The sequence below is a fragment of the Protopterus annectens genome, chromosome 1.part1 (assembly GCF_019279795.1).
Source record: "Protopterus annectens isolate FY-2018-M chromosome 1.part1, PAN1.0, whole genome shotgun sequence".
Lineage (NCBI taxonomy): Eukaryota > Metazoa > Chordata > Ceratodontiformes > Protopteridae > Protopterus > Protopterus annectens.
Window position 1 is genome coordinate 173,168,462 of NC_056726.1, and position 22,233 is coordinate 173,190,694.

General features: G+C 37.6%; 1 protein-coding gene across 1 annotated transcript in view; it reads right to left on the reverse strand.

Annotated features, from left to right (window-relative positions):
- Positions 1–975: 975 nt before the first annotated feature.
- The window catches only part of LOC122814290 (heat-stable enterotoxin receptor-like), a 194,307-nt gene continuing 173,049 nt past the window's right edge, over positions 976–22,233 (reverse strand). The window contains exon 4 of the mRNA XM_044086882.1: positions 976–996. Within this exon, the coding sequence (XP_043942817.1) occupies positions 976–996 (21 nt within the window). The remainder of the gene's footprint in view (positions 997–22,233) is intronic.

The following is a 22,233-nucleotide window of genomic DNA, read 5'->3' on the forward strand; positions in this document are numbered from 1 at the left end:
GGAGGTGGTTTAACAGCCCTTTTGGTTTTAAACTTTATTTATTTTGGAGACAGAGAGAGAGAATGAGAGAGAGGAGAAGGGGATAGAGGCAGACAGACAGTCAGAGGCAGAGACAAAGACATTCAGTACCAAGGTATTTATTGGTGCTTCACTTATACTCTAAGTGAAGCACTAATAAATATCTTGGTACTGAATTAAAACAGAATATTCAGGCATTGTTTTAATTAACAGTAAACTACTTTGATTGTTATATTCCCTTTTTACTGGACTATTAAAGGATTTAGGCCATATTGCAGAACACTTCAAGACAAAGATGGTGGAGAAACTGAATAAAATTATGGTACTTAATTTGAGTTGAACAGAAAAAAGATATTTGAAGTGTTATGTCTATATCACTGAATCACTCAGGATGGGCATGTGTGAAAAATAAGAAACTTGTTAGTGTACTAGAGCTCAGAATTTCTAAAAAGTTGCAAATATAATGTACATCTAGGCATTTATAATGGTTGTGACAATGTAAATTATAACATATTGATCTTAAAATTAATAAATGTCTTAGAATATCAACAATAATAATAATATTAAATGGACTGAAGAATGTCAGTGTGTAACTGAATATGAACAATAAATATTCAAAATAATATGGGTGCCCATCAAATGAGATAGAAGAAGGGGTATCCCAGGAATATGTGTGTTAGGCCCTTTTTGTTCAGTCTGTTCATTCGTACAGAGTCAGATGTGATAATTTGATAGGTAAAGACGACATAGATGGTGTAAAAAGTGTCAGCAATACAGAAGCCATGGAAAATATTCAGGCAGAATTAAACAAACTTCATTTGTGTGTTGAACAAAACACTTTCCACTTGGTATGGATGATATTATAACATTGCATTTGGAAAGAAAACTACTGAAACAAAATATAGAATGAGAAATCAGGCAACATAAGCCACACAAATATATAAAGATTTTAAAATTCTAACTGGTAATAAATTCATTCTGTAAAAAAACAAACAAAAAAAAAAAAACAAAACAAAACAAAAAAACTATTGGTCATGCTAAGACTGATCAAAAAACAAAACAATTTAGAACATGCAGTATCAATTTCTGCTCCATACAAGAAAAAGAATACAAAAATGGAAAGTATGCAAAGAAAGGTAAGCTAGAGATAAGGGACATACTGAGGAAATTTGCAGAATCCTGAAAATAGCAGACAAAGAGGCAGTTAAAGCAGGTACATAGCTCACTCACTGCTGAGCACACTTTGAGTTCCTTAAGCTAACTGGTTATTGGAAATAGAACTAACAAAACTAAGCTATGAACTGAAGCAAAAGCTGTATACATTTTTGAGGAAATTTTAAAAAGCTTGGATAATGAAATGGCGGTAAAATATGGACTGCAGCACATGCAGATCATATAATTATTTCAGTTTTGGTATGACCCTCTGACTGTGATATGAATAACTCAGCTGTATAAAGTACCATGATGAGGTCATGCAGAATGAGGTCATGGGTATTATTCTGTTATTTTCTAAGAAAGATTTAATGACCAGGAAAGACCAGTAGGATTATTGAATGCTGTTGGGAATAGGAGTCTGGTAATAGGGAAAGCATTAAATTGGGAGGTTGGCATGATACTTAAGGTGTTTACCTTATAGACACAAGATGCAGGGTTTGGTTTTCACATGGGGTAATTGGCTAGGCTTAAAATGGCCCACAAGGTCAATTAGCCAAGTACTAACCTATGAACCTGTAATTTATATTTAGGTGGCAGTGACATACAACAGAAGGTTTTATAAAAAAAAAATGTGCATTATCAGTGTTACGTTTGGTAAATAAAGGTCCATTTAGGCAGATAACTTATCAAATTGTAGGTTGGAAGTGAACTACTTGAGATATCAGAAAATCTGAAAAGCAATAATTTTCATATAAAGGAGAGGGGAAGGCAGATACATTTAAAGGGTAGAGAGTCAGTACTACCTCATAGAGAAAGAAGAGGAGAAAGAACATGACAATGAGAGTAATAAATATGAAATAATAAGGAATTATAGGGGATGGAAATGAATAATTTACAAATGAAAACAAAACACTGTTTCTTGGACAGGAAGTTTAAGTTGCTGGAGAAAAAGAAACTAAGAATAACAAGATTGTAGAAGAAGAAAGTGTGGAGAGAAGGAAAAAGAAGATGGATGTAAAGGAAGGTTAAGAGTGAAGAAACAACACAGATAGAATTAGCAGGAAGAACAGAAGGCACACATGCTATAGGCCAGGCAAATAAATAGTAATTAATATGATTTATCTGGGAAAGACCTTTGAAATGTGGAGACTGTATAGAACACTTAGTACTTAGGAAATTCAGTGAAAAGAGAGTGATGTAAATCTCAGAGAAAAAAAAGGCTATGATGACATGTTTAACAGCTTTATGAAATGCTCTAGACGTCATCATACAGATTTTGAAAATGGACAGGAACATAAATAGAATAACTTTTATATTATATTCATAGAGGAAATATTAAGAAAAGGAACAAGCTGGTCATATATGCCAGTATAAATTACAAAGTAAATAAAAGATGTAACTGTGATGCTTAGCTTTGTTCAGTTTCTCAGAACAATAATAACTAAGATGCAAACTGGGGTGGTATTTTGAGTGATATGCACACTGCAGGATGACAAAATTAAGAAGATGCACACCTAGAGATCTGTTTTAATTTGAATAATCATCATTCTACTCAGGGCAAAAAGTTGGGTTTCATTTGTTATAATCAGAGTCAAGCAGTCTAGTCATACCTCTTAACTTCTTAGCACAAGAATCCTAGACAATGCCGAAATAATGGGGTAACTAGGCCCAAAATCAGGAACAGATTTTAAATGTTGTTCTTATAAACCCAGAAAGTTGCTAGAATAACTGGTTTTGCATTAGCATGCACTTTCAGAAGGATATGAAGTGTGAAACTCAAATTTATGTCATTATTTAGTGACTGCAGTCCTCAATGATTTGTTAGAAAATCACATAATTTGTGAGGATCAAATTAAAAAGAAAAAAAATGAGGCAAAAATCTGAAAAGTTGATATGTATGATTCTGGTTATGGATATAGCTTACAAACTTGGTGAAACTGGGTAAATCTAATTTAGTGGCAATGAATGAAGAGGATTCTTCATAGCTGCAAGAGGGAAAATATGTTGCTTGTATACGACAGAAGAATTTTTTTTTATAAAATGGAGGACTGGGTAACATGTTATGAAAGAATGGGAAGCATTAACTAAAGTTTATATGGATGTTGCTGAATGGAGAATGGATATAGAAAGATACAGAAGAATAATGAGTTTTAGGCTTGATAGATGAGCAGGAGAGGAGATGTAGCCTTATTTATAATATGACATCAGTTAAAGGATCACTAAAAATTACTGAATGAGAGACTGAAGACCAGTTGCTTTGTTGGTTACCTGGAAAATGAGCAAAATTAATTTTTAATGTATAAATATGCATATCACCAAATGCTCCGTGGAAGGGATTAAAACTTCTGAATTTCTATTTGCAAGGAGAAAAAAATATGGAAATATTATTGGCAAATGGCTTTAATCATCTTTCTGTGGGATGAAACCTGTATGTGCTAAACGTTACTCCTAATCTCATCCCAATCAAGACTTGGATGAAGTAGTGCTCCTCAACAGAGATGGTAGGATTTGTGGATGCAAGTAAAGCATGAGTAATAATAGGATATGAAGCACCTTTAATAAATGCGACCATTTACAATTAGAAGGGAGAATTAAACTGTTATATGGCTTAAGGAAAATTAAGTGAGATACAGCAGTAGTATTAGTAGTATTTTAGAGACATGAACTCCATTTAGATAAGGTAAAGGAAGACTTAAAACATAAGTGGGAAAGAAATGGGAAAGACGAAGGAGTACATGAAAATTGATGGTAGGAATAAACAATACAGGAAAGAGATTAAAGTAGAGAGACAAAACAGAAATTGAAGGAGTGTTATCTTTGTCTTCCTAAATGGAATTACAATATAACTTAAGAACACTAAAGGCTCCTAGGGACTAGTTGTAGGGGACACAGTAAAAGAACTTCAATGGGATTAGAATAAAACAATTTAGAAAGAAAATATAAAAATGTGTTGGAGGCATTATATTTAACAAAAGAGAGGGAAGGAAATCATATTTTAAACATAATACAACAGCATTTGGTAGGGCTTCTGTATTACAAACTGTTTAGAAAAGAAGCAGACATTTCAAACTGCAAACATTGGAAAGAGGAACAAATGCCCATTAAGAGTTGGAATATTCAGCTAAAAATCTGGGCATTTAATTAGTATAACATTTGAATATTAAATAGCATATAACTCTTCCTGTGGGAATGTTGGATACTACTCTGAAACATATTTAAAAACTGAAAGTGAGAAAAATGACAAAAAATGCAAGCACATTATCAGAGACGGTAAAATCTGTAAACTTTAATGAACTGTAATGCAGCATTCTACTACAGAAGGTTATTTATTTTTGCTTCAGAAAGAGGGAGATGTAAGATGTGCATCCTGTTTCTTTAAATTATCATTGCCTCTAGCATGTTGGTCATGTAGTGTGTTTTTTCTGTGTACTAGACAGCTTCAAACATCATTTGATAAGGGGATTCAGTAAACTGTGTGAAGGGGTAAAGAAATCCTGAAAATAAGGAGATGCGTCTATAAATGTGGACATCATATACAGGGGTAAAACAGTCCTGAAATAGTAGCATTCCTTCAAAATAGGGACAGTTTAGAGGTCTGAAAAGAAGGACAAAATCTATAGACACATGATACAACATAAGTTTTCACAAGGCACTTCAAACTCCTGACTGATAATAGCGGATATGAAATGAAAGGGATTATAAAGCTATCGGTGATGATCTCCTTAAAATAAAAAGGGAAACTCTTCACATAATTTTCACAGTAGTAGCAATCTGGGAAGGGAGGGCTTAAATAACAAGTTAAAGCAGCTGGAAAGATCAGTATTACACCTCCTGAAGAAAATGTATTTCAATAATGTGAAAAAAGAAGAGAAATTTTACAGGGATGGAAAAAGCTGTGTCCATATCTTTACAGACTTATTTATTTACTCAGCACCATAGCTAAGTCATGTAAAATAGAGTCTATAGAATTACTGTATACAAAGGTACTTAAGTGGAGACATACAGATGTCTTTTAACATGCTTATAGGACAGAAAAAGCAATAGTTACTACTGATAGTTGATGTATTAATACTATAAACAAGGAGCATATTGTCATATTAGTGAGTGCAGCTCACTGCCATCAATGTAAGGTGCTTGATATGGTGAACCATTGGTAATTAATATCTAAATTACAGAAGATATAGATCTACAGTATTTAGCATCATGGATATCATGCTAGTAGACAGAGGGGATCTGAAAAATAAAAAGAGGATAAGACTATGGCTGCAGTTATTATCTGGAAAGGTATTGCCTCTGAAGCCAGTTCTGGGGGTTATGTTGTTTATAGTTTAAATGAAAAGAGATTAAATTTCGGAGTATCACTTAAAAAACACATCACTTTTATAATCATTTTAGAAACACCATAGGATATGGATATCCTGTGTTATATGCTTCTTTTTATACTACATATAAACGGTTCATAAACAATAGGATATATTTAAAAGTGAATAAACTAGTTTCCAACACAGGATAGAAGAATAACTATTTGGGGCACATACTGGAAGATGTGAAGATAGAAGATGAAATATGTAATGATTTGGGCAGTACAGCAGACTGAAGTTGAACATTTGTTACATGTATCAATAAAATGTACATGGATGGCTCAAGAAAAGGAAGCTGTACTTTGAAGTCCAGAGAAATGTGGGTTTTAATGGAAATCTTACAAGGGGAGAGCTAGAGCATGGATACTGGATGGATGTGGGATCTACTGAAGACAATCATCAGACATGAACTGAAAAGGCTCAGAAGAGAATCATCAGTAAGATAAATGGTAAGGGAAAACTTTCATATCGGAAGAGGCTAATGACTGTAAATCTATAATTGCCTGCAGAAAGAATGATCCATTAAGATTTGATTTTTGTTTGCAAGTAAGTTGTGTATCCTTTTCTTTTAATTGTTTTAGACTTACAGAAGATGAATGACAGTTGACAACTTAAAGTCAAAAGTTAAAGTCAAAGTAAACTTTATTCTCATTTAGAACTACACACATGTAGCCTAAATGACATTTCGCGACTCAGCTCAATTCTTGAGATTAGAAAGGAAAGTGAAACAACACATACAAGTAGAGGAATAAACATAACTAACACATACAATACTACCCCAATACAGGCAAGAAAGCGATAAACATTTACCAACACTCATATATGAAAAGAATACCCTCCCCTGAGTTAAATTAACTACTCTGTTTAAAGTAATACAAAGTACACTGCAAATAGAAATGCCTACTGAGTATGGAAATAATAAATAAATATTGCACTTACTTGGTATATTTGTAAGTATATATGTTTCAGAAATAAATAAAAATCGACTTATGAAGGCCACGTAATTTAATGAATCAGAAGCCAGGATGCATTAAAAGTAGTATATGCATGCAGAAGCGCATGTGCTTCTCCAAAAGAGTATCATTGTGAGTACTTCATGAGCAGTAAATAAAGGATGTATGTCAACTTTTTTTATGCAACAGCTCTGTAATGTTGTGTAGTAGAAATCCAGAGCAAACAGAAGATAAAGGTACTCATGCATTCAAAAGCATGTTTAATTTCAGAAGGGAATCAGCTGAATGAGCTGAAAAAGAATGTACAGTAAAGCGGGTAAGAAGAAAGCCTTAAAAACTGTATGAGAACCAAGGTAACAGAGTATGTGGTTGCATGAGTACAGTAATAACAAAGAAGAGAGGGACTATGCATAACAAAAGAAATGCTTTCAGAAGCACTTGCAAAGAGACATATGTAATGCCATTTTTGGAGTACAAACAACTAGTTTTAAAGATAACAGTAAAGTCTTTGGGCTGTAGTTTATACAGACATTTCAAAAATAACCAAAACATTTCTCTATCAAGGTGACTTAATAGACCCTGACCCTGAGTAGCATCCTGCCCTCACCAAGAATGATACCACTATATAAATAAAAAATTATCAATTTCAACAATTGGCTAAGTTTCTGGTGTCATTCAAAGGGGATCTGGTGTCTGTCCACCTGGGATGACATGCTTGACAAACCACACTGCTTCACTAGAGACGGCTTGCACCTGTCACCCTTAGGCTTTCGGATACTGGCCAAGGCTCTTGCCACCCCTATGGTGCCTTTTTTAGGCAAGGCTCAAAAGGCAAACCCACCGCCATAAATAGCACAAGTAACAAAAAACTGAGGGTAGTGCTATTCAATGCCAGAAGTCTAAACCTCAAAATGCATGCACTTGAGAAATACAAAAGGCGGGGGCATACCCATATTCATCAAGGATACCCACACCTCCAGGTTAGTGGCACAGCACGATGCTTCAGAGATCATCCACGTGCAACTAACAACAGGCAAAACTGCAATTCAAATTGTAGCTTGCTACAGATCACTCACCATGTCCCAGGACCCCCATTCCACATTTCTGGAAACACTGGGAAACATAAAGGTCTTACCAAACATCCTAATATTGGGTGATTTCAATTACTCACACATTAACTGGGAGAACTACTCAAGTACTAACTCCCTTGCCCAACATTTCATAGAATTTATAAACTCAAATGCCCTGGATCAACTGGTCAACACTCCCACCAGAGGTAACAACATATTGGACCTGGTCATCACCAACATGAGCGATCGGTGTTCCACACTGGAGGTCAACCCCTCACTGGTTAGATCTGACCATAAACAAATCACTTTGGATAGCCACATTCCACCCCCACCCTCGGATAAGGAAACCACCATGAAAAACTTTTCAAAAGCAAACTTCACGTTACTTAAGACTGAGGTGGAAAGTTTCAAAGCCCCCATGCTAAAGGATAACGCTGTCCAAGCTGCAAAATCCTTTACTAATGCATTCTATGGGTACCTACAAGAATGCATGGCTCATGCTAACCCAAACAAAACCAAGACTCACTCCTCCAAGAAAAGGAAACCAGTCTGGTGGACCCCTGCCATAAACAAGCTATACAATAGAAGGAGGAAACTAGTACAGAAAAGAGTAAAATCCCAAGAAGGGAAGACATCTCTGATCAGTATCAGCAAGAAACTACGATCCCTCATCAAATCATCCAAGGCGAGCTTCGAAAGAAAAATTGCCAAAGACTCCAAAGATAAACACAAGGCATTCTTTAGCTATGTCAAGAATCTAAGTGGCAATGTTCAGATATGCTTGGAGTTAGTGCAGAATGGGACAAAATACACTGAACCATCCAATATTGACAACATCCTGGCAGACAGGTTCAGTGAAAACTTCACCCCCCCTCTCACCCCCAAAAGGGCCCATAACCATACCAAAAGAATGCAGAGCCCCTGAAATCACAGACACTCAGGTTAAAACAGCCCTCTCCAAAGCCAAAAACATAGCATCAATGGGAACGGACGGTGTCCAAGGCTGTGTACTACACGAGCTCAAAGACGAACTAACCCCTCACCTAAACATACTGTTCAAACTCAGCCTCTCCACAGGAAACATACCCATGGAGTGGTGCACAGCAATGGTTATTCCGCTCCACAAAGGTGGAGCCACAACAGACCCCGGGAACTATCGCCCTATAAGCCTGACTAGCTTGGTCTGCAAGGCTATGGAGCGCATCATCATGGAACTCATTAACAGAGATACTGGGAACCTCCAAACACTGGACCCTACCCAGTTCAGCTTTGTTAAGGGCAGATCATGCCACCTAAACCTGGTGGACTTCTTTGAGACAGTTATCAAGGCTATAGATGAGGGAAAAGTGGTACACACAGCCTACCTAGACCTCGCAAATGCTTTCGACACCATTCCCCATTCTGGTATTATAGACAAGCTCACCAGCCTGAACATAAAACCCTATGTCACAAGATGTGTTGCCAGCTGGCTCACGGACAGAACCCACATGGTGAGAGTTGCAGGCGCTAGGTCTGACTCTAAACCGGTTACAAGTGGCATTCCCCAGGGCTCAGTCCTAGGACCCCTCCTGTTCGGCATATACTTCTCAGAGGTATAGGCAAGCATAGGAGTATTATGGCTGACCAAGTTCGCAGGTGACTGCAAGCTAGGGGCTATAACTGACTCTCCGGCTGACACAGACATCCTCCAAAAGGGTCTCACTGAGACGGATACCTGGTGTCAAAATCATGGCCTCAAGCTAAATGTCAAAAAGTGCATAGTCATCCCCTTTGGAAAAAACAAAATACCCACAAACTACCACATAGGTGGTAGTCCCCTAAATACGGAAAATGTAATAAGGTATCTGGGGACCCAAGTGGATAGTAATCACTCCTTTGATAATCACATTGCCAAAGTGGTTAGAAAATCCTACTATGTGGCCCACCTGATCACAAAAGGGTTTGCATCCAGATCAAAAGAGGTCATTGTGCTCCTCTAATCATCACTCATCAGACCCATCGTAGAGTCCAATGCTCCATTTGGGACGCACCTTACAAGACACCTGCAACAGCTGGAAAGACTACAGAAGTACCTCACCAAGAGGATCACTGGCCTCAAACAGATTCCCTATGCAGCTCGACTGAAGAAACTCCAGCTGTACTCAGTTGCATACCGCCTACTCAGAGGTGATCTCTGCCTGACATACAAGGCCATGTCCAACCCAGAATTGATGGACATGCTCCACCTAAAGAAAACCTTATCCCCTTGAGCCACATGCTCTAGGGATCTAAACCTCACCACAACAATAAATAGGACGTGCTGGAGGGATAGATTCCTGTACCAGAGACTTCACATGCTTTGGAACAAGATTCCAATCAACATTAGGCAGAGCTCCTCACTAACACTCTTCAAGAGAAACCTTGACGAGTGGATGGGAAACAGAAAGTTTACCCCAGGAATCACTTCAGTGGCTGTGCTGGACAGAGGCACAGGGAACTAATCTAAGTGGGCGACGAAAGCCAACACATTCTGGCTAGGCTTATAAATGCCTTCAGGCAGATAGACTAGTGCCTACCTATGACCCTATGAACTTAATATTATACTAACTGCACTGATTAATATAGGAAGAATTTCAAATGCAACTATTATTTAAAAAGGGACAATATTAAGTGATTTTATGTAAGAGGAGAAGTTGTCAAGCTGGCAATATACAAAAATGTTTCTGTATTAAAAGGACAAGTTAATAACCATTTTTTGCAACAAATAAACATGATGAATATTATTAATAAATTGTGTAAAATAAAATTAAGGAGATATCTTATATTAATGCAAACAAACTGACATGAAAACATTTCAAGTGATTTATGGTTGTTTAAACAAACATCAATCAGAATTTTGAAACAAAAGCAGACTTCATAACTACATGTGTTGGTGCAAAATTAATCAGTTACATGACAGTGATTGGACAAAGGAGTATTTGTGCAATGACTCTAGTGAGCTAGGAATACATAAATAGCAAGAACAAATGCACTTGCTATACATATGTGTGTTTGTGAGTGTGTCATGTCTGTGTGTGTGTGTGTGTGTGTGTGTGTGTGTGTGTGTGTGTGTGTGTGTGTGTGTGTGTGCATGCATGTGTGTGTGTGTGTGTGTGTGTGTGTGTGTGTGTGTGTGTGTGTGTGTGTGTGTGTGTGTGTGTGTAAAACTCAACAGAACAGGAAACCTCTGACCCTTATCTGGGGATTGAACCTCAGATCCCCAAATTCCATGCAGTTGTCACTGCCACTGAAACAACAATGAGCCTCTGGACATTTTTTTTTCAACTAGGACACTACATTGAAGGTGATTTTAACCACACAAGCACTCAATGCACTACAAACAATGAACCTAGTACTGTAATAGTAACCTAGCAGGAAATGATCCAAGTCTTGGCATTGGAGTATCTAGAAGTGTTTGTGTGTTGGGGTTACAGAAAGGGCTCTAAAGGGGATAGTTTTTATGCTGTGCATGTGCTATAGTGTATATGAAGTGTGTCTAAGTGTCTTGTGTAGTGGTATTGTTACAGAAAGTTTTTATTTTATAGGTAATGTGTAGGGATGAGATCAGGGATAGGATTAGCATTAGAGTTAGCCACAAGTAAGGTGAATCAGGGGACTTTGTTCCTTTACTCCATATCACTCATTGCAGTGAAACCTTTTCCACTTTTCCAAAGGGGAATGCATGAGTGACAGGAAAAATGCACAGGGGATGATGAGAGGAATCAGGAGTACATTGGACTTGAAGAAGATACTGGTGTTGAGGGATGGAGATTATGATGATAGGAGGTACTGCCAGCCATGCCAGGAGAAGTAGGGTGGTGGATGTGTAACATATGCCGGCACATCTAGTTGGAATTTTGTAAATAATTATATATCATTTGTATATCAAAATGATTTGTACAGATGCTTGTGCTGAAAATGTATTTGTGAGGTTTGCTTGTGTTAAAATGTATCAGCAGTGTGCCCTGCTAGAAGGAAAAGAAATGTACATGTATTATTGTAACTGTTTAAATGTATACATTGTAACAGCATATACTGGGAGAGAAGAGATTAATCCACATGACATTGGAAAAAATATTCTTGAAATTACATTACCTTATGAGTTAATCCATAAAGATGTTATCCACAGTTTTGAATGGAGCCATAGATGCTATGTCTGTACTAGAGAATCGGTTGTAGCTCCTGTAGGAAGAGTGGAATGGTTTTATGGTTTTATGACTTCCAGTAGCTACACTACATCTGAGCAATGCTCTATCTGTGTGTATGGTAACACGTAGGTGCTAAACCCTGATAGCTTCTAGCAGTGAGGGTTGCACGGGAACCAGAAGTCAGATGACCAGATGCATGTGATGTCATTCTGTACAGAAATAATGTTTTAATATTAGAGGAGACTGATGTCTCAGAAGCATTCTGTATTCTGTCTTGGATTTGAAAACAAGGACCACTTACTCGTCTTGCCTTGCTCTATTCAGTAAGTAGAAACAGTGTTTCTTTTAGTCAATTAGGAATAGATAGTAAGAGTAGCTTAATATTGTTTTTTCTATAACTGTATGTAACTTTTAATCTGTTTTTTTTTAATACACTCTGTGACTGAAACTCTGGTGTTTACTGTAAATAGATATTCAGCTTTTTCATGTTCATTTATTATTTATTATTAAATATATTTGAACTCCTCATTGTGGCTGGCCCTTTTAGAAAAATATTTAAGTTCTGATAATATTTGCACATATTTAATTGGTGATAACTATGGCCACTCCTGAAAGCCTTGCTGTTTGGTCAACATTACCATTTTTATTAATATTAACACCACTCAGTATAACTGGATACCTTTTTAAGAGCCTTATAGTAACTAACTAGTGGCAGTGAATCTACCTTATAGTCTAGGCCAAGTTGGTAGAGTGGGTAATCTGTGCCAGCCCTTCCCAGGTATGTATGTGTGAAAATTAAATCTCAAAGAGTGTGTGTGTCAGCTACCTGAAGCAGGGACATGAAGCACTAGTTTCACAGAGAGGGTGCTGGAGGACTTGCCTTGTACACTCAGCTTAGAACTTAACCCTACAACTTTGTCAATGGGGGCCTCTTACTGGGGACCTGGAGGGAGAGAGAAAGAGAAATCCAGACCTCGGACTGAGTGTGTTCCCTGTGTGCTCTTAAGGGAAATTGTGCCTGATGCAGAGTGGTCTGCATTTGGAAATACTGACTGTATCCATTTGTATTCCAACTAAACATCCCTCTCCAGTGTCAGTGGTGAAGATTCAGGCTCCTTGATTACTGACCCAGAGTGGGGACATCACCGAGATAATCAGGAAAAAGACCAGGGACTTTGTGAAATTAATGAATAAATGGGAGACTATAAAGCATCGACCCCATTATATATATGATTAGACATGTCTTTGCAAAAGGAAGTGGCTGAGAAAGACTGGAGTTTTATTCACTATGTTAAATTGGTGTGTGAACTATAAAGCACATACCTCACTTTATGTCATGAATTTTTAGAAGGACATTGAAGGGACTGGGAAGTAACTGCAAGTAAAACAATTTTTTGTTCTTGTTAATGTTTTTATAAAAATGTCCTAATGTGAATTGCATGTTATATTGTAAAGTATTTGTCTATACTGTGCAGTGTGGGGTATTTTAAATGTGAGGTGGAGGAGTCTTATCAGTGATGGCTGCATGCATTAAAGATATTAAAGCAATAAAGTACTTGTTTGTAGTTGCAATATGTCCAGAATTTACACTGTAATAAGGTAAGAAAGGATGGAAAGAAAGTGAAATAATATAATGTTGTGATCTTGGGCTACTGTGATATAAAAGTGTAAATGTGAGGTGGGGGAGTCTTATCAGTGACGGCTGTATGCATTAAAGATATTAAAGCAAGAAAGTACTTGTTTGTAGTTGCTATGTGTTCAGCATTTACACTGTAACAAGGTAAGAAAGGATGGAAAGAAAGTGAAATAATATAATGTTATGATCTTGGGCTACTGTGATATAAAAGTATATTGCCCAAACTATATATAGAATTAAGATAATAATTTCCTCTGATTTACAAGGGTGGATCCCAAGATTAATGCCCTTGGTTTAAGCAATAGAAAAACTTTTTTGAGCAAATATGTTTGAAAAATAAGACATAATTATAAAAGGCATGTAAATGTGAGTGTTTTCTTGTATTTTTTAAAGTTATTATCTATTTTGTCTAATAGCAAATGCTGTCAGTGGGAGACAAGAAGTCTGCATGTGTAAGCAATTAATCAGGAGAGGTCTGAGCAATGAAATTTACAAAGATTATTTCATGCATTTTCAAAGTTACTAGCTGTTTCTTCATTACCAACTGCATTTAATTGGAATATTATTTATGAGTGGGGACTGGAACTTGATTTCAATAGTGATGATGTATTAAGGGGACCCAGAAATGAAAACAAATGAAAGAGGATATAGTTCTAAAGAAATATAATGAGGGTATTTGGTATGGAAAATGTGAATTTAATAGTAGGAACTAAGACAGAATTTATATATTTTCCCCAAGGCATAATAACATGCTAGACTGGATAAAAATAATACTTTGCAATAACATGTACATTTAATTAAAAGCTTTGAGAAGCATTCAAAAACTATTTCAGATCATGCACCAATGAAAAACTCAGATAAATTTGCAGGGTAAAGAGGTTAAAATGAGACAGTAACACTCTCCTATTTACATTTTAAAAAGTGAAGAATTTAAGACATTGATAGTAGAAGTAGAAATGCTTTGAAAATTATTAAGGAAGATAAAAAATGTCTTCAGAATGGATAGCTGTCAGTTTGACAAAATAAAACTGGAGTTTAAAAACATGATAGAAATAAGAGAGAAAGAGATATGAGAAAGAAATAATTATTTACAAGAGTTGTTTCTATCCATTAAAAATTATTTAAGCTGAATTTATTATGTAACTATTTTTCCATTGGCATTAAACTTGATCTGCAAGCACATTTTGAATTTCTACCATGGGGTATATTAGATAATTTATCCAAAAATATAAAATTTAAGATCATGATATTTTCTGTTAGTTGCTATATGTATCATAAAAAGATAAGAGGAACCGATCTTAGCTTGTCCAATTCTAATGGTCCTTAGTCTAAATTTTCTGAATAGATTTTCCTACATAACACTTTTGATGTGTATAGTATATATATATCAAAGTGTGTGATATACCTTTAAGAGGTTTTCCAGTCAGCAGGCATGTACATATACATGCACTGAGCACATGCAAGCAAGTGTGTCATTTTGTAGTGAGCAGTCAAGATATAAGCATGCATGTGTGTGTTAGTCAGTTAGTTAGTTAGTTTAAGTTTAATGTTCCTTATATCCATCCTGATCTGTTTGTATGTAATAAAGTACTTAAATGAACACCCAAGCCTCATTGTCTTATTCAGATATACAAGATGAGTGACATGTCAGGATGGGATCCAGAGTCAAAACCAAGAGGTGCACAGTTAAAGTTGGAGGAATATATAGGAGTGGATCATCCCTACTCCTCAAAAGACTCACAAACAGGTCAGAAATGCATTCCAGGTACTAAAACCCACTTAAATGATTTTTTACACAACAGATATAAAACAAAGCACTTAGAATGCTGAAAACAAATTTCCAGTTGAATGAAATGTCCAAAACTGTGACATATTGATAAAAAATATTTGAAATAATTACGGAAACATTTGAAACGTTATTCAAATTGCATAAAATGTATAAAAAAGGGAAAATCTATCATATTTTTTTCACTAAGTGCTACTTTTTCACATTAACTAAAGCTATTCAAAGTATCCAAAGTGTGCAATATGTTGGCAAGTGTGAGCAGTATTATAGTACAGTTATTTCACAAAGCACAGCCATTTCATAGAATATTTTGCGAAGTACAGTCTTTCAAAAAGTTTCTTGTGCATTTGAATATTATTATGAGTACCTGGTGTGCGTGCATGTTCATACATAATTACAAGGACTATATTTGCATTGTGCTTAAGCATAATTTGTTGGCATGGCAGAAGGATTTCACAGACCAAGTCCACTTGTGTTTGATAACAATATTGCAGAAAATTGGAGAGTATTTGAGCAAGAGTACGATATTTTCATACAGGCTGCTTTTTCTGACAAAGATATAAGTACAAAGGCATTCATTTTGCTAAATTTAGCTGGTTCAGAAGCCATTGAAAGACAGCATTCATTTGTGTATGCACCTGCTGTGCATGCAGGGGAAGGGGGAAACTGCCATATAGTGGTACCAGTTGCAATGAGGGAATACCCTGAGTGTTTAAAATGTAAATATAGAGAAATGTGTAACCCTCAAAGAAATATTACAATGGAAAGACAGTTATTTTGTACAAGGGATCAAAAGCCTGGTGAAACCTTTGCAGCATACATAGCTGACATGAGAAACAAGGCTAAAATGTACAGATTTGGAGATCTGAGAAAAGAGTTGATAAAAGACAGGCTTGTGTGTGCTATTAAAGATGATGCAGTGAAAAAGATTTTGTAATAAGGCCATAGAGATTTTTCAGCTATTTGAGCTCACATAAAAGCACACACATATGCTTACAAATGAGAAAAGCATGCTTCCAGTACCTTCCAGTGTCAATGTAGATAATATGCAGCACATGGGTAAAACATACAGGCCCAAGAATGTGGCAGCTTCAGTGAAACCCACAGCTTTTCTGGCAAGTTCTAAAGCATGATCTGTGAAGCAGACATGCTCAGTGAAGTACAAAGGTGAGTTAGCTAAATCAAAGAATGTGCCCCTACCTAGCCTCATAGTCAACTTTTGCAATTGTGGTGGTAATTATGAACTTAAAAGAGAAAAGTGTTTAGATTTTGGTCGTGTCACAAATGTAAAAAGTAGAATCATTTCAAAAGGTTTTGTAAATCAAAAGAGGTTCATTCTTTTATTAAAAAAGAGCATTCAAAGAGGCAAGTTGATCAACTAGAAAGCTGGGACCCTACTTTTTATGTTGATGGTCCCCCAGATTTAGTAAACTCCATGTAGGAATAGTGTAAGTCCAAGTAAGTAAGTAAGAGACCGTGTCTGCAGCTTTCCCTCGGCAGCATGCCTTGCATATTCATGAAGGCACACTACTGAGGGAGAGCTGTGTACGCAGTTATTGAATCAGTGCTAGGGGGTGTGTTACAGTGTTCGGAGATGTGTAAGATACCCCCTGCACTGTCAAAGTGTCATATGGCACTAAAACATTAAAATAAAGTGTCCTCGGACACTTATTCATAAAGTGTCCTATACATTTTAAATAGGGGGTGTGTTACAGTGTCTGTAACACACCCCCTGTACTGTGAGAGTGCCATACTGCACAGAAATTAAATGTGCAAATGTGAGTTTTCCTGTTATGTTTATGTTGTTTAATTTTTTTTATTTTTTATTTTTGTCAAGTTTAAGCATAGCTGAGTGGGTTTGGGTGTTGAGGCGCATTGCTCAGCAGTGCTTAAATGTAACAAAAAGCTATATAGAAATGTGTAGCTGAAGTCTCCCCAGACAAGTTAGGTGAATGGTTAGAGTCATGGCTTCGTGTTCAGTAGGTCCACATTTCAAATACCAGGACAGGCCATTCAGCTTTTACATCAGAAAGCATATCTATTGATATTTCTATTTTTTTATTGCCATAATTATTAATATTTGCCAACCAGGTTAGTGCAGCTGGTGCAGAATTCCAATGTCAGTGGAGATATGAGGTAAAAGCCTCCAGTTAAACACAAGTGTCCAATACAGAATAGTCACACCACAAGGTAATATAATTAAAGTATAGAGGGTGAGGTCACGTAAAGTAAAATACATACACGTAATAATAAAGTATCAATAATGAGTAAATGTCAAGATATAGTTTTCTTATTATTTAAAAATCTTGTTTGCCCTTAGCGAGATTCTGCTAAGTACTGCTAAACCAAGCTAAGCAGTGCTTAAACAGGACCTATCTTAGCAATACTCAGCTCCACTTGGCTGGTTTGAGGATTGCTAAGCAGTCCCATTCTAAGCAGTCCTGGGCTGAGTTAAGCATCTTTGTGCACCACTAAGCATTGCTAAGCATGTGCCATCTTAAGCACTGGTCAACTAAGCTTAGTGGGTTTGCACACTGCTAAGCTTCACTTAGCATTTTTAATCATGGTCCAATGGTGGCAAAGGGTGGGAAAATAGCCTTATTTAAGCTGCACAGGTGGGAATACAGCCAGAACCTGTTGGAGTTTGACCAGTGCAGGAACTATGGCAGGAGTTGGAGAGGGAGTGGGCTTTTGCACGCAGCGCTGTGGCATTTTGGAGTCAAGGGTCATGGCTGGGCTACTTGTTAAAAACCACGACAACAGACTGCTGCAAGGTCAATATCAGGGCTCTGAATACAAGTCCGAGGCCTGGAACCATCTGGCATGTGACCTCACCAATGCCACTGGAATCCCCCACACTGGTGAGCAGGTCTGTCATCATTATGATGACCTGAAGTGGAGGAAGGGGGTGCTCTTGGTCCAGTGGATCCAAGCAGCTCGGGACCAGAATGCCCCAGAAGTTTGTAAGTATAGGAACCATTGCTTTACAAAATTCTAGCATGAATATGTGATAGATGGTTATGCATAATGGTGTGTTTCCCTTCCCACAGCTACAGAGGAGAGGGCTTACAACATGGAGCCCCAAACAGGGTGCCTAGCAAGGAAGCACTGACAGTGTGGTGAGTACAGATATATCTTGCAATATATAGTAATATAAATAAAAAATAGTACAGTAGTAACTGCCAGTAGGTATACTGTGTTCTGACTGCACTGGAATAAAAGCAATAATGTGTAGGAATGACATGTGTATGCGGTTTTAAGACTAATGATCTGGTAATAAAATACACTGGCATTCTGAATGTGTACGGAATAAATGATATTCTTTCATGATCTACAGGATATAGAGTACAACTGCAGTTAGTATTGTGAAGCTAAAAGTGTTAGTATTGCATAGGTTCTGTAATAACAGCAGACGTTCAATGCATGCATTATTTAAACTTGAGTACAATAAAAATAATATAAGCACAATCATCCAATGAGTAAACCAACCACAAATGAACAAAGTCTTAAGTAAAACAAAACAGTAGTGGCAGCAGGATGCACATCACTCATAAAAACATCCAACGAAGATAGTAGATACGTTCAGACACTTTAATAAAATATTTGCAAGTCGGTAAGCGCTTTCACCAAACAAACATTGGCTTCATCAGACCATAATGATATCATTACTGTCTGATGAAGCCAATGTTTGGTGAAGTGCTGCAAATATTTTATTAAAGTGTCTGAACGTATATACTATCTTCGCTGGATGTTTTTATGAGTGCTGTGCATCCTGCTGCCACTACTGTGTTTTGGAGTACAATAAAGTTTATCAAATGAATACCAATGACTGTGTCATTTCACTCTCAGTAAAGCTGTCTACTGCCAATTGTTGCGTATATTCTGTTCTGTTGTTGAAGATGTCCAAGTTAACAGATGTTGCAAAGCAAATATGGGTATAACACCATGAAGTGACTGACGTTTGGCTGCAAAATAATTATTATACTAAAGTGTAAATGTGGAGCTGTACTAAAAGAAAGAATGCAATTTGATACATGTTATGCACTAACATGTGAACCTTGAATAGCAATGTGTAAGGTATTATAGTGTTTTTCCATCAGGATTGTCTGGTGTTAACCTTTGCATTTCAGCTATATGTATTCCTGAACATAGGTAAGCTGGTGCAGGCAAGTATGACACAGTAGTAGCTGTAGACTGAAAATATAGCATCTGCAAATGTATATTGGTCAGGTAGGCATCCCAGCACCCTGATAATGGTCTGTATAGATCACACACATACCCATACACTAGGGGTTAATTGTCTACACTTGCTTTCCAAGTATTAAAACACACTTCACCTACTATCTCTGTCATATGTGAATCTTATGCATGTATGTTCAGCTGATACTGCAGTCTCCTGTGACACTCCACTGATATTACTATGTCAGACTTTATCAGCAGGTGAGCTCTAGGGGCATATCAGTCAACCAGCACACAGCAGTAGACCAGTAGCTCAGTGTGATAAGCAATGTGTATGTTGTCATTTTTCCACACACAGACCAGGGTTTGAATCCAGGGACAGGTAGTAAGATTTATTTATAGTAACAGACAAATAGTACTGACTATTTATAGAAACAGTCACATACTGTTAACAGATATTCCCCACACAAGACATACAGGTAAAGAAATGTCAGTAGTAGCTGTATGAAGGGTATACTAATGTCTATCATGCCTATGAATGATAGCAGGATAGGTATATACTCCATGCACTGTGCATGATACAGGTCTCTCAAGTATCACTTTGTTACGGATAGTGATCACTGTTGCCAATAACCTTGGACACAGATATAAATTCAGTTGAAGTATGCCAGTAGCACACTCACACATCAGTCCAGGCTACACCTTGTTAGCCATATATGTCACCCTGACATGTACGAGTCCCCTTTACTTATGTACCTATAGTTTGTACAGCTTGGCCCATACCATGCCATGTTGACAGCTTGAGAGGTATGTACATGCTACAGAGGCTATAGGGCACATGTAGATGTAAAATAAGGGCAGACCTGTAGTATTGAGCAGTACTATTGTGAAAAATATACCCTATACAGTTGTTAATGGAATTTTTTTGTCTCTCCCCTCACCCCTTATCTACATCACAAATTATCAATCTGATATTATGGGTATGGTTTCATCTCCACATTTGTTGTTCTCAAACCCTAATGTTGGGCCTTGTGTTGTATTATTGGTTATATATTTAAATGGTTGCATACTAACATAAATTGTTGAAATTCTACTGTTGTTGGCCTTTGCCATAACTGCTACTGGCATGCTGTACAATAATGACTGTTATTCCAATTATGCCTGTGTTCTGTATGCAGGTCTGTTGTTCTGAGTTAATTGGAATACCCATACATTCTGTTATAACTAACGCTAAAGCTGAAATGTTTTGTTCATGGCTAACCAATACACCTTGACAAACCTCAACACCCTAGCATGCTTGGTTAGGCCGGTTCCACCTATCCCACCTCATCTGGCCATGGCACCGGGTCTCAGCATGTCTGGGACTCAACCCAGAGTTGCTCCTTCTGCTGGTCCTGCACCACCCTCAGGTGGAATCACCTCAGGGGATGGGGCCCATCCTCCCCCTAGGTGTGGGCACGGATGGGAGACTGTCACCCGGAATAAGGTTCCAGTTATGGTGATCAGGATCATCCAATATGACCTGGATGACAGACTGCACCAGATCAAGGGCAGACTGGCACACCTCGAGGGGCAGGCTGGCCCCAGCACCCAGCCCCCAGCACAGCTACCTTCAGGGCCGTGAAGGGGCAGTGGTGACTTGTGATCTCAGTCCCACTGTTTCCATCTGGGGGCACTTGGTCCTCCAATTCCCAACAACCCTCCCCATCCAAGGTGTGTACCCCCCTCATGTGTCATACACCGACCCTGTCTGCTGTCTTGTCTGTCTGCAAAAGCAACCTCTCCTATGCAACTTACCTCCCCAAACATATCTACAACCCTTCCCCAACATCCTGCTCTCACCTTAAAAAAATAAAGAACAACTATCCCCAAAAAAAAAAAAATGTGCCATATATAGCTCTCCATTTTGCACCCATGCACAATGCCATTTATCAAGTCTCCCATGCATTAATCAACAAAGTTATGTCACTGACACCCCTCCCTATGGGGTGTGAAGCTCCAAATTCCAAATTGTTCACATCATGCACAGCTGTTGCTGCACAAGAAATGGAGAGCTATGGTACTTTCCTGCACCCATTCTGCACATCCCTAGCTGCCTTCCATATTATTTTTCTCCCTGATTGCCCCCATTTCACCACTTTCCTATCAGCCCTTTTTTCTTTTCTTTTTTTTTTTTTTTGGAAATAGCGTGGGTTTAAGTGGGACTAAGCACCATTCGGCATTGTGCAAACCCATTTAAAACTACTTTAATCACTCTATCTGATTCTGATTCAGATACTGTTCTGCCCAGTAACAAAACAGCTAGGGTTGGCAAGCCACCAACCCAGGACCCTCTGTAGGAACAGTCAGAACAACACACCACTAGACCAGCTAAGCTGTGGGATTTGCTACTGCTTTTGAAATATATCATGCAGTACAGTCATGTAACATTAGGTAAAAAAGACACCACTGCCAAGTATTGGACCCAGGACCTTCTACACTACAGTCACAGCAACATACCACTAGCACAACTCAGTACTAGGAATTGCTACTGCTTTTGTAACTATAGCATGCAGCCATGTAACATTAGGTAAAAAAGACACAGTTGCTAAGTATTGAACCCATGATGTTCAGCACTACAGTCAGTGCAATGCACCACTAGACCAACTCAGGTCCAGGAATTGTGACTGCTTTTGTAAATATATCATGCAGTACAGTCATGTAACATTAGGAAAAAAGACACTTCTGCCAAGTATTGGCCCCAGGACCCTCTGAACTACAGTTCACTCTAATACACCAGTAGGCCAACTCAACTCTGGGGAATTAATGGAGTTGTTACGAAGCTATCCTGAGTGCCAGTGACATTACTTCTACATATAATGGGATAAATGACAGCATACTTGGGCCTGTGATGCAGACACCGAATTAGT